Source organism: Diplotaxodon limnothrissa, linkage group LG9 (genome assembly GCF_057381915.1).
Source record: "Diplotaxodon limnothrissa isolate DT_005_m linkage group LG9, D_limnothrissa_male_GT1.1, whole genome shotgun sequence".
NCBI classification, from domain to species: domain Eukaryota; kingdom Metazoa; phylum Chordata; class Actinopteri; order Cichliformes; family Cichlidae; genus Diplotaxodon; species Diplotaxodon limnothrissa.
The window spans coordinates 13,581,367-13,594,501 of NC_140604.1; the positions used below are offsets into that span (position 1 = coordinate 13,581,367).

At 38.2% G+C, this 13,135-nt stretch overlaps 1 protein-coding gene across 2 annotated transcripts; it reads right to left on the reverse strand.

Moving 5' to 3' along the window:
* Positions 1-1,045: 1,045 nt before the first annotated feature.
* On the reverse strand, positions 1,046-7,358 carry LOC146625304 (NLR family CARD domain-containing protein 3-like). Of its 2 annotated transcripts, none has more exons than XM_085361987.1 (6): positions 7,229-7,358; positions 5,296-7,096; positions 3,621-3,794; positions 2,488-2,661; positions 1,701-1,750; positions 1,046-1,590 (listed from the first exon to the last, which is right to left on the reverse strand). In XM_085361987.1, exons 1-6 carry the CDS (start codon positions 7,341-7,343, stop codon positions 1,046-1,048), a joined length of 2,859 nt encoding a protein of 952 aa, XP_085218113.1. In that variant the 5' UTR covers positions 7,344-7,358. The 2 variants fall into 2 exon arrangements, with proteins under 2 accessions (XP_085218113.1, XP_085218112.1); XM_085361986.1 differs by having other exon boundaries at positions 7,226-7,358.
* Between the last annotated feature and the right edge of the window lie 5,777 nt (positions 7,359-13,135).

Genomic DNA, 13,135 nt, shown 5'->3' on the forward strand with positions numbered 1-13,135 from the left:
ATATGGGAGTCGGATTTTTGTTTTAAAACGTGAAAAAAAGAAAATTTAAAATGTCTGCTGCTTTAGTTAAACTTAACTGTGACAAACACTTTATTTTATTTAATACACATTACAAATAATCTACATCTCTTGTTTTTGTTGTGCTGACTACTTTTTTCTGTAAGTAAGACTCGGTCACATGATAATTTTTAAACAGTGAGATGATGCTGCAGATTCAGTTAATTTCAGTGAATTAAATTACTGAGGTGAAGTAAGTCTCTGCAGTTTTTTCCAGTGATACTGACAGACCAAACAGTTCATGACAAAATAAATTACACACATCTCTAAATCTATCTTCTTCATACTATTTTTTCATGAGCACTGTTTGTTCATAATACAAGACTCAACAGAAAAGTCAGAAAAATGCATTTGATCTCAGTCATTATGCTGCTGCTGCACCAGTGTTAAAAAAGGATCAAGTTAAATCTACTAATGTTTTTCTTTTTTCTTTTTTCAGACTTCATAACTCCCCAAATTCCCCCCCGTAATTGTATTATTTTTTTTGTAAAATTTGTACTACTAAATAAAACAAAACAAAAACTAAATAATTAAATTAAAGACTGTGCAATCTAGACAGCTACTTTAATGTAGCTTATATAATTATATAATTTAATTCCTCAAATGTAACCACAGACAAGTTGTAATCTTGTTGTTATTTCATTATTTTAACAGTCAGTAAATATGGATGAAATGAGGCCAAACCTGACTACAGGCTCACTTGTGGTCACTGGACAGTTGTAAACAAATCCCTGCAGCTCAGTGGTTCCTCTCCAGTATCACATTTTCTCTTATCTACAGATGACAAAAACTAAATCATGAAAACACAACATACTGATATTTACTGAAGCTTTTCACTAGAAAATGACAGAAAACAACAAAGCGTCTTCGTTTAGAGGAAGACGTTTAAAATAAATTATTTAGAACAGTCGATGAATCTGAGAACACGTTTCTGAGTGAAAGAGACAGAAAACAGTTGTGTTTCTCTAACAGGAGGAGCTTCTTCATACTAAACAGGACACAGAGACACTGATGCATTAGGATTGAAACCAAATCCAGGATAAATAGGTTCAGTGAATGTGGTGTTAAAGGTGTGGAGGTGAATCAGAGTGTCAGAGGAGACTCTGTAGAAGGACAGAATGCCAGCAGGACAGTCCACGTACACGGCTACTCTGTTAGAGGCAGAAGACGTGGAGGAGGAGTAGGAGGAAGACATGCTTCCGTTATTGTGCCACACAGAACGAGGGCGACCATCGCTGTAGCATTCCAGTCTCCAGGACTGATCGTTCCTTCCAAACACGCAGTCTTTACTGTCGCCTTTCCTTTCAATTCCTCTGTAACTCACTGATATATCGATCCCTCCAGTCCACTCAACCTCCCAGTAACAGCGACCAGTCAGACCATCTGTACACAGCAGCTGATACCAGTAATCAAATCTGTCTGGATGATCAGGATATGACTGAACCTCCTTCACCTGTGTCACCTTCCTGTTGTTGTCGGACAGTTTGAGGTATTTATTTATTGTGTTTGTGTCGATTGTGAGTTGACAGGAATCTGGTGGAGACAACAAACAACAATGTTGTCGTTTTGATGACATCAAAGATGTGACTGAGTGATGCAACAGTTTCTGTGCCGCTTTGTTTTTATGAATGTTAAAAACTTACACTTCCTCAGACCGTCTGGTCTCAACCATCGGACTCCAGCCGGCTCCACCCTGAGAGGAGGAGAGGGGTCAGACCGCCGTCTTTCAGCATGCACACACAGTCCAACTTTTTCACAAAGACACTTTAATGGATTTTCAGTTCTTTGAGGCAGTTGTTGGATTATTTTTCATAGCAGTAAATCCATAACGTCAAACCTTGGTTCAACAATTTTGCTGAGCACTGTATTGATAGTATGATAATAAGTGAAGAGAATATCATCAAGATCCTTTTGCTACCCTGATTCATTACTTTTATTGAGGTGCTGCTTAAGTCAGCACTGAATAACCCATATATGTCCTTTACTAGCATACTCATATGTTCATTGCAGATACTGCACTCAGTTATCAGTTTTTATTCTGTCCTCTTCTTGTTTGCTTTAAAATTACAGAGAACATTAATCACTCTGTGACCTTTTATTGGTATTTACTGATTTTTTTGCAGGCCTTAGGCCATATAATATCAGTCCGTTTAAAATTAGTTTTGCCTCAGAGACAATGTCAGCATGTTCCTGAGATCATGCAATCATTTTCATGCCTGAGGGCCCAAAGATCACAGGCATCGAATGCTGATTTACAGCCTTCAGCATAAATACGTCATTACTGGTAAACTCGACTAACGTTTCTGTTGTGAGCAAAGAAAAAAATGTCCCTGCATTTGTGATTGCTCAGGTCATATCTTTATGAAACAAACAGAAACAAAGCGAGGACACAGAAAATGTTTCCTCCACTGTTAAACATTCTCCTCATACCTTAAAGTGTCTAGTTTCCAACATGGATCCTTCAGTCCACTTAACAACAGCTTCATTCCTGAGTCTCCTGGATCATTATAGCTCAGATCCAGCTCTTTCAGATGGGAGGGGTTGGCGCTCAGAGCTGAAGCCAGAGAAATACATCCTTGCTCTGTGATCAGACAGCCTGACAGACTGAAGACACAAAAAACAACAATCCATCTGTGAACACTTCACTGAAGCTTTTTTCTTTTTGTGATACACAGCCATCTACTCATTCACTTCAGTTTAGCTTTATTTATATGTGATAATTTAGACAGATAACACCAGTTGTCTTAAATTGTGTAATGATGCACATCTATGTTCAGAAACTCTAGGAACTATTTTGATCCAAGAACTACAGGGAGAGCAAAAGACTCTGTTGGTAAAATATGATGCCATAAGTGTCATTGAGATATGATGGTGCCTGAACGTTCAGGCCTTTGTACGTTAGACTGACTCTGGAAAGAGTATGTTTCTAAATTTAATGATATTGATCAGTATTGTTTGTTGTTGTTGTTTAATTATAAAAAAAATCCACAATAATTATTCTGAATTATTACAGTGAACTTTATATAACATAAAAATATATTTGAGCCCTGTAGAAGTTGAAGATTAACCTTTGTGTGTGAGAAACACTTTTCCATGAACAAATTGAAATCCATCAGATAAACAGCATTCAAATCATTGTAGCCAATTTCCTTTAATAAAAACATTGTCTTCTAGCCTCTGTAGTATAATGCACTATATAAAATGCAGCACTGAGGTCTAGGAGGACAAGCACAGAGATGAGTCAACTGTCAAAGGCCATAAGAAGATCAATATTAACCTTCAACAGTGCTCTTTCTGTGTTATAATGAACTCTAAAGCCTAAAACTGACCTACAAGAACTCCTCAGATGATTTTAATGAAAGGAAGATTAGAAATTATCCTACAATTAGCTTATAAGCTGGATCATGTAAAGGCCTTTTAAGTAATGGTTTAATTACAACTACATTAAAAGCTCTGTTGTACATTCATTTTTAATAAATATAAATTTCGCTTTAAAATTGAACTGTCTATGCAATAATATAATTACGCTTTTAAAAGATCAGAGAAAAAGTCGGATTCCTGACCTCAAAGTTTCCAGTGTACAATGCGAACTCTCCAGTCCAGCAGAGAGAAGTTTCACTCCAAAATCCTGCAGGTCATTATTACTCAGGTCCAGCTCTGTCAGACTACAGGACCGACAGCGGAGAACTGAAGTCAGAGCTTCACAGCTTCTCTCTGAGAGGTTACAGCCACTCAGTCTGTAAAAAATAAAATAAAATATGTAAAACTTTTATTTTAACACTCAGCGAGAAAAGCAAATATTTCCTTGATAAAGTCACAACTTGTGAATAAGTAAAAACCTAATTTAAGTTTAGACCAAAAACAGAACACTTTCACATTTTCTTAGTAAGTCAAAATACTTGTAGGAGCCATTTTTGGGTTGATACCTTATGTATGTCGCTAGAGGTCACCTTTAGAGTTTTTCTGTATGTTTATGTGAAAGTATTTAAGGTAGACACACATATTTAACTGTTGTGTGTGAGAAACACTTTTACATGAACAGTTTGTGACTGCTGCACTGCTATGTTAAATTGTGAAAATAAAGAATCTAAAGGACAAGATGAGTAAGGCTGGAATTATTGAACTGCATCAAGTTTAATAAATGAATGCATAACAGTGACACCGCGTCACCCCCACCAACGAACATCTCAGTGGCTTCAAGCATAGGCTTAGCCTCTACAATACTTATACAAAGCTGGCAGATATAGTTCAGTACCCACTTCACTGGTACAAGCATACACCACTGCTGGTCATTTTCCTGATTTTAAACTGTGATTTTTGTTTCTATGTACAGCTCCTTGTTTAACCACATAGCAATCCTTAATGCAGACTTTTAGTTAATCCTTTCTAAAACAAGCAGGTTAGACCTTTCTCTTTTAAAACTACTCTTCCTAAAAGCATAGTTCTCTTTTGATTGGTCTATTTCAGGAAACAGAAAGGGCAGCACTTAATGTTTGGGAGCCCCACCTCCTCTGCCTTGTACTTTAGTTGTTCTGAAAACATACCTTTAGACTGGAGTGTCTGGACTCCAGTCTAAAGACTGGACTGTCTATACAAAAAAGTGTCTCTGTAAAAAGCTGTGCAGTCCAAATTTTTCCTCCTAACTAGATGGTATCATAGCAGACATAATAGAGATTTAAACAATAAGATAAGGGATTACGATGAAGGTTAGTTACACTGAGACTGAGCTATGTTCAGTACCATCAAAAGAAGATATAGTTACAGTCTGCTGACTGAATTATAAGGATTAGAATTGAAAAACAAAACTCCTGACTTAGAAACAAAATCATGAGTGAACAACCTGATTCTAGGGGGCTGAGATATCAGACCTATGTTGTTGTTGTTGTCTATCTAGGTTCTCAGTCACCCAGCACATAGAGTCAGGCCAGAAAGATATAACACTGCTCCAAGAAAAGTGAACCTGAAATTTCTTAACAACAGGCTCAAACTGAGGGTAATTTATCTATAATGATATTTTCCAGAAATGCTAATACTTTCTGTTGTTATGAAACATTAAAAATATCCTACAATTGATTGTGAGTGCATATGACCATTTAATTTAAAAGTTACGCCTATGTGAGCAGTGTAAATTGCCAGCAGCCATTACACTATTTAGGTTTCTTGAATTTTGCATGCCTGCTTTTTTGAAAAGTAGAATCAATATTTTCAAAACAAAAGGATGAGAACGCGTTTGCTTACAGAGCTTTGTTGGAGGCTTTGATCACTGGCAGCAGCCTCAGCAGAGCCTCCTCTGAAGCAGAGTATTTCTTCAGGTCAAACACATCTAGATCTTCCTCTGATGACAGTAAGATGAAGACCAGAGCTGACCACTGAGCAGGAGACAGTTTCTCTGTAGACAGCCTTCCTGAACTCAGGGATTGTTGGATCTCATCCACTAGAGAACGATCATTCAGTTCATTCAGACAGTGGAACAGATTGATGCTTTTCTCTGCAGACAGATTCTCATTAATATTCTCCTTGATGTACTTGACTGTTTCCTGATTGGTCTGTGAGCTACTTCCTGTCTCTGTAAGCAGGCCTTGTAGGAGACTCTGATTGGTTTGTAGTGATAGTCCCAGGATGAAGCGGAGAAACAAGTCCAGGTGTCCATTTGTACTCTCTAAAGCTTTGTTCACAGCATTCTGGTAGAAGGGTATAGGATCTCTTGTTTCAGAGTTCTGGGATGTCATCTCTTTCTCTTCCAGAAGATTAATACCAGAGTTGATCAAAGTCAGGTGGACATGAAGAGCAGCCAGAAATTCCTGGATGCTCAAATGGATGAAGCAGAAAACCTTGTCCTGGTACAGTCCTCTCTCCTCTTTAAAAATCTGTGTGAACACTCCCGAACACACTGATGCTGCTCTGATATCGATGCCACTCTCCGTCAGGTCTGATTCATAGAAGATCAGGTTTCCTTTCTGCAGCTGTTCAAAAGCCAATTTTCCCAGAGACTCAGTCATCTTCCTGCTCTCTGGACTCCAGTGTGGATCTGTTTCAGCTCCTCCATCATACTTGACCTTCTTTACTTTGGCCTGAACCACCAGGAAGTGGATGTACATCTCGGTCAGGGTCTTAGGCAGCTGTCCTCCCTCTCTGGTTTTCAGCACATCCTCCAGAACTGTAGCAGTGATCCAGCAGAAGACTGGGATGTGGCACATGATGTGGATGCTTCGTGTTCTCTTGATGTGGGAGATGATTCTAGAGGCCTGCTTCTTATCTCTGAATCTCTTCCTGAAGTACTCCTCTTTCTGAGGGTCAGTGAACCCTCTAACCTCTGTCACCATGTCAACATATTGAGGAGGGATCTGACTGGCTGCTGCAGGGCGTGTGGTTACCCATAGGCGAGCAGAGGGAAATAGATTCCGTCTGATGAGGTTGGTCAGAAGCACATCCATTGAGGTGGACTCTGTTACATCAGTCAGCGTCTCAATGGTTTGGAAGTCCAGAGGAAGTCTACACTCATCCAGACCATCAAAGATGAACACAACCCGGAAGTCTTCGAAGCTGCAGATTCCTGATCCTTTGGTTTCAGGAAAGAAGTGATGAACAAGTTCCATCAAGCTGAACTTTTTCTCTTTCAGCACATTCAGCTCTCTGAAAGTGAATGGAAACATGAACTGGATGTCCTGGTTGGTTTTGTCTTCAGCCCAGTCCAGCGTGAACTTCTGTGTTAAGACTGTTTTCCCAATCCCAGCCACTCCCTTTGTCAGCACTGTTCTGATTGGTTCATGTCTCTCAGGTGAACCTTTAAAGATGTCTTCTTGTCTGATTGTTGTTTCTGAACTATCTGATTTTTTGGATACTGTTTCAATCTGTCTAACCTCGTGTTCATCATTGACCTCTGTGGTCCCTCCCTCTGTGATGTAGAGCTCTGTGTAGATCTGATTCAGCAGGGTTGGGTTTCCTGCTTTAGCGATCCCCTCAAACACACACTGGAACTTCTTCTTCAGTTTTGATTTAAGCTCAGTTTGACTCGATTGGAAGTTCCTAAAAGATGTTTCTGAAGGAACAAACAGACAAAAAATATAAGTCAAGGACTTGTCAAGTTCATATGTTGTGAGTATATATTGGTCCATTAATAAATGTCCCATTTATCAAACAGCATGAATCTTTAGACGCATCCTCTTACTGCTCTGCAGATGGTCAGCGAGCTCCTCCTGCTTCATTCTCCTAAGAAAGAGCAGTGTGATCTTAACCAATGCTTCTCGGCTGCTCCTCCTCTGCTCTTCATCCTCACTCTCTAACATCTCCTCATCCTCCCTCTGACTCTCTAAGAATTCTGGGTAATCTGGAGTCAGAACCTTCTGGATCTTCTTCAGTTCATTCTTCACAAACGTGACAATGCTGTCCTCCAGCAGCTGCAACAGAATACTTTAAAAATTACCTGGTCACCCCATAAACACAAGCAGTTGCAACACATAGGGAAATAAAAAAGAAAAAAAAAGAAATGAAAAGTACAAAGACCCAGGAACAATAAAGAGAACAAAATGCAAACTACAAAAGAGAAAAGACAAAATGCAGTGATGATTTATAAATGCTTAAGCAGCAAAAGAGGGGATTGAAGACGTAATCAGTGCATCATGGGAAGTCCTCCAAGAGCCTAAGCCTTCAGCAGCATAACTAAGTGATGGTTAATGATCACCTCATTCAGTCCTCACTATAAGCTTCATCAAACAGCAAAGTTTTAAGGCTAATCTTAAAACTAGAGTAGCCATCTGTCTCCCGAACACAAACTGAGAGCTGTTTCCACACGAGGGAGCCCTGACAGCTGAATGCTTTCTCTTCTATTTTACTTTCAGAAACTCTAAAGTGCACTTTTGGGATAATAAGGTACAGTAACAAAGTAGAAATACTTTGTACTTAAGTAAATGTGTCAGGTATCCTTAGTATTTATTTTTCTGACAACTTTTTCTTTTACTCCCTACAAATTAACACAAATATTTGTACTACCCCTTACATTTTCAAAACAGACTTGTTACTTTTGGTTCATCGATAGCATTTATACTAAGGGGTTTAAGTGGGCTGGAATGGTGCACGTGTCCATAAACTGTGGTCATGGTACTTAAACATTTAGTTAGTTCTACAGAAGAGGAGCGAGCATAAAGGAAGTACACATTTTTTAACTGTCAGGTAATTTAATATTTGACATTTCTATCAGCTCCACAAACGTCAGCAAACTCAAACTGTTTGTGTGCAGTTTATCTCACAGTGTGTTGCAAGCTAAAGGTCCAGCTGCTGTTTTTCACAGGGAGAGAAAAGAGCATGAGATAAGATGAAGGAAAGGCAGAACAGGAGGAAGAGAAGTTAGATTTAAAGGTAAGGCCTGCTCAGTTTGGATCATATTGGATCTGTACATGATGTGTTTTGATAAAAAATGTATTTTCATATTGTCAATCATCCTGCAAAACAAATTAAGCTATACTTATTTTGTGTTATTCAAATGTTACAAGAAAGCACTGGTAGTTTGTAAAGAGGTTAGCTTTCTGCAAATTTATTGCAAATTCATTTTATTTTTATTTTTGCACAGCGGCCGGTCAGTGTTGGGTTACATCAAGCGCAGTAGACTAACATGCATTTAAGATAATGATAGATTCATTCAAATAGCTGATTAAACTGCTGCCAGTTTGTTGAATTCAACAATTCAGATTAAATCAGCTGAACACAGCCTGTGCAAAAATCTACTGGATCTGACAATACAACTTTTTGTGAGCTGTGATTCTTTTCCCCACACTGAGCCACTACACCACAAACTGTGGTCCCTTCACATGCCAGCTCCAACTTTAACCCCTGACTGTACTCATTTTCCTCTTCAGGTGCAGGCAAAGTCCAGGCAACAAAAAAAACAGTTCTTCGTTTTTAAATTCTCTTTCACTGCATGTGACCTAAATAACAGAATAAACTTGAGTATATTTATTAGAATTAAAATTATGATTTGAATAATATTTGTATTCTCATGTACTAATGTATGAGGTTCAATTAGCTTTGTACACAAATGGTTAGTAGAAATGTCCTTCAAGGAGATACTTGCTACTTTCTTACTTTGAGTATATTGCGGAGCCTGTACTTGATCACTTTTACTTAAGTAATGAAGTTTCTTCAGTACTTCTACTGGAGTAGTTCAGATACCCAGGTATCTGTAATTCTACTTAAGTACAGAATATCTGTACTTTTACCACATCTGGTTCTATATGAGAGCTGCACAGTACAAAACAGGATCATTGTCATCTCTCGTGACCAGACACGTTTTTTAACAAAATGGTTTCCAATTATCTATCTACCCAAATAGTTTACTAGACACTAACCAGCAGCTGAAGAAAAACATGTATCTGTAGAAATAAAATTAGTAAGGCTAAACCACAAAGTTTTATATTCTTCTGTAAAAATAAGTTTAGTATTAAACTGTGCTTAATTGTGCTTCCATTTCACCTTACCTCACCTCCAATGCTAGAAGAAACTAGTGTTTGTCATATGTACCATGTACAGCATGCAGATTAGAGCAGGCTGAAATTTGACACAAGCGTTCTGTTTGAAGGAGAACCAGCTTTACCTCCTGAATTACAACCCACACACTCAACTTCGAAATAACTAAGAAGAGAATAAATGTAAAAGTAGCTGTTGTGCATGTACAAACCACAAATATGGAGTCCAGGTGTGTTTGATGCTGCTGCTCAGACCGACCACTGGGAACCTCTGAGGTCTCCTGATCCACTCTGTGGAGGAATCATGAAGCAAAAGTATAATCACACAAAACTGGTCCTCCACGTTATACCAAAAAACACCCAAACTAACAAAACAATGCCTTCCTGCTAATGTCTGGAGCTCTGAAGGTGCCCTGTGTTATCTGACACAGACAGTGAAAACAATAAATGCCCTCACAGTACTTGCTGTATAATTATTAAGGTGCTATCTTTCAAGGATCCTGACAGTTGATGTGTGTTGGGGGTGCATGGACCATTACAATGTTTATTAATCTCAGAACTCTGCCAACAACCACAGTGATGCTATGAGATGGGGTGGCTAAGAGGAAGCTCATGAGAGAAAGGGAAACAGTCAGTTAGGCTCATTATAGACAAGAAAGGCTCTCATTAAGACTGTTGTGTTTGTGGAAAAACTCCAGCACACACAAAATCACATATGAACACAGAAACATGTGTGACAAGAGCCGGTCTGACGGGAAACATTTGGAGAAGTTATTCAGAAATAACAGAATCAGTTAGAGATTTAGATGCAGATTACCTCTCCACAACAGAAGCTTCTTCTTTAAATGTAATATCATATTGCTTTGAATGGCTGCTCTGTAATGACACAGAGCTGGGGTCAGGCCTCTGATGGTAGCTGAAAGAAAAATAATATTTGTTAAAATCCTCTCACACAGAAAATGCTAAAAGAAAAAAATGTGAATATATGCTCATGTAAATAAAGAGAATAAAAGAAAATATTCAATTAGAAATGTGGACCAGTTTACAATATAATTAAATATTTAAAAAAATATCTCAATCTTAAACAATTAAAACATTTTGAAATATTATTTAAACCTAATTAAATAGTGAGAACTACTTACTATGTGTCAGATGAATGTCCAATGAACTTAACTGAGCTACCATGACATGAAACATTTCTTAAATTTATTTAGAAAAACAGATTTGGTTAGAACATTTGGATACAGTTTACCTCTCCGCAGCAGAAGCTTCTTCTTTAAATGTAATATCATACTGCTTTGAATGGCTGCTTCTTAAGGACACACAGCTGGGTTCAGCTCGCTGATGGGAACTGAAAGAAAAAAATATTCAGTAAAATCATGTTGGACAGAAAATTCTAAAAGAAAAAATATGATTATACATGTTTGAATAATGAGTGAGAATGAATGATGAGTAACAATATGAAATTACATTTGTAGACCACGTTATAATAGAAATGGCTAATGTGGAGCAGGGAAATTATTTTACTGCTATTGTTAAATAATCAAACAAACAAGCAAAATCTTAAAAAACTCAAACAATTTATCTTATGAAGTATTTTCTAACTCTGATTGAATCCTGAGAATGACTTACTCTGTGTTACATGAATGTCTTTGAAATATTAAATAATTTTCTGCTCAGCTCGTTCTTTAACTTTAGGTCCAGGTCAACATTTAGTTTTTCTATAAATAATGATGGTGCAGTGATGTGAGTGCTCAGCTGCGATATTTACAGATGTCATCTCACCTCTGAGCTTTGGGCTGGATCTCATGTTCCTCACACAGAGTGCTTTTAGAGGGAGGGACTCCCTCCTCTCTGTCCTCACGCTCATCCATGCTGTGGAATTCCACATCTGCAGAGGAAAAACAAATTATTCACATGAACACCAACTGAAATTCTTCTTTCCATTACGTGTACTGAACATTACAAAGTAACACACTACTGTAATCACATTACAATTATGCGGTCACTTACATTACAAATGTTTGATGATTTATCAATCAGGTGAGACAGAAAGTAAAATAAAAACACTCTTGCTGCAGCAACTTTTCAGGAGTGAGTTTATGACATTGTTTTTATTTCCCAAAAGGACATGAGCACGATGGTTGAATGCAAACAGCGTCCAGAACAGAAACAACCACATTATGATGAAATTATGCAGACAACATGCAAACACACTGCTACCCAAAAACACATAGTGATGATAGTACTGACTGAATGCTGACTACAGCTCTGCAACCAGACCCTGAACTGTTTCTACCTGTTTAGGCTGAACAGCTTAATCACTCTGGTGATCCCACTTAAGTCTCTTTAGCTGTTTTTTAACTTTTCTTTGCATTTTTCACTTTCTGTTCACACTGCAGGTAAACACTAAAAAAAGATTGCAAGTGTTTCCTCATTGTTTGTGTTAGTGTGGGAGACTGTAGCCTGGTCATTTTTAGATAGTGTGTTTCAGGTTATTTTCTGGAATAACAAGAAAGGAATGTAATGAAAGTAACAATAAAGTAAGTAATGTAATGAGGAGTGTAATGACCTACTTTCTAATTACATTCTCCAGCAAGTATTTAAGCAATGCACGGCATGACTTTTTTAGAAAAGTAACGAGTAATGTGTAATACATTACTTGTTTTCAGTAAGGACTCCAACACTGGTGCTGGACGGGGAGTCATCTTGTCGCACACAGGATGACTCCCCGACACACCTGGTTTACTCTGAATGGAAGCTTCAATCCACTGATATTCAGTCAGTGAAACATCTTTTCAGCTGATCCATTATTCAGAGTGCCAGCAGTGTTAAAGCTACACAATAATTAATCCTGGTTACCTTTCAGAAAATTGTGCACACACTGATTTGCTGTTAATAAGAAGCATTTTCCATCTAATAGCAATCTATCTCTGTAAATTCCAGGATTAATGTAGACAGCCATCAAGAGCTGCAACTAAACATTACATTCACCGTTAACCAGCCAATTATCTTTTAGATTTGTTGTTGTTTCATAAAATGTCAAAAACTGGTGAGTGCCGCATCACTAGTCTAAAAATATTTAGTGTAGTATCACGAACAAGAAAGATATGCATCAAGCCCTCCCAGCAGATTTTGCTTCAAAACAAAAACGATTAACAACGATCTGAATGGTCAGGATTCCTTTACTGTCAGTTAATCATGTGATGGCTGCAGCTCTACAGTCAATACTTATTTTCGCATGTTTTAGCAGAGTGGAAAGCTGCTGAAACTGGGAATCATGTTAGCGAAACACTGAACATTTGTAAGAACCTGAACTTGACAATCTGACTAAATCGCTAAAATACCGCGGTAAAGTGAGCCGTCATTTGTGAGCCGCGGTCAAGCCAGCCGCCTCCTATCCGCCGCATAAATTTCCTTGCGCTTTTACACCAGTCTTTACGGTAGCGCCTTTTCGCTTTATGTGCCGATTGAAAGCCTATACCCGCGCACACGTGCACGCGCGCGAACAGTCGCGCGCGCACAAATTACAATGTAACAGCCCGATACAGTCAATACAATTATGGAAATGTCAGAAATTCATTAAAAATCATCCTGAGTAGTTGAGGTCCAACTTTCAA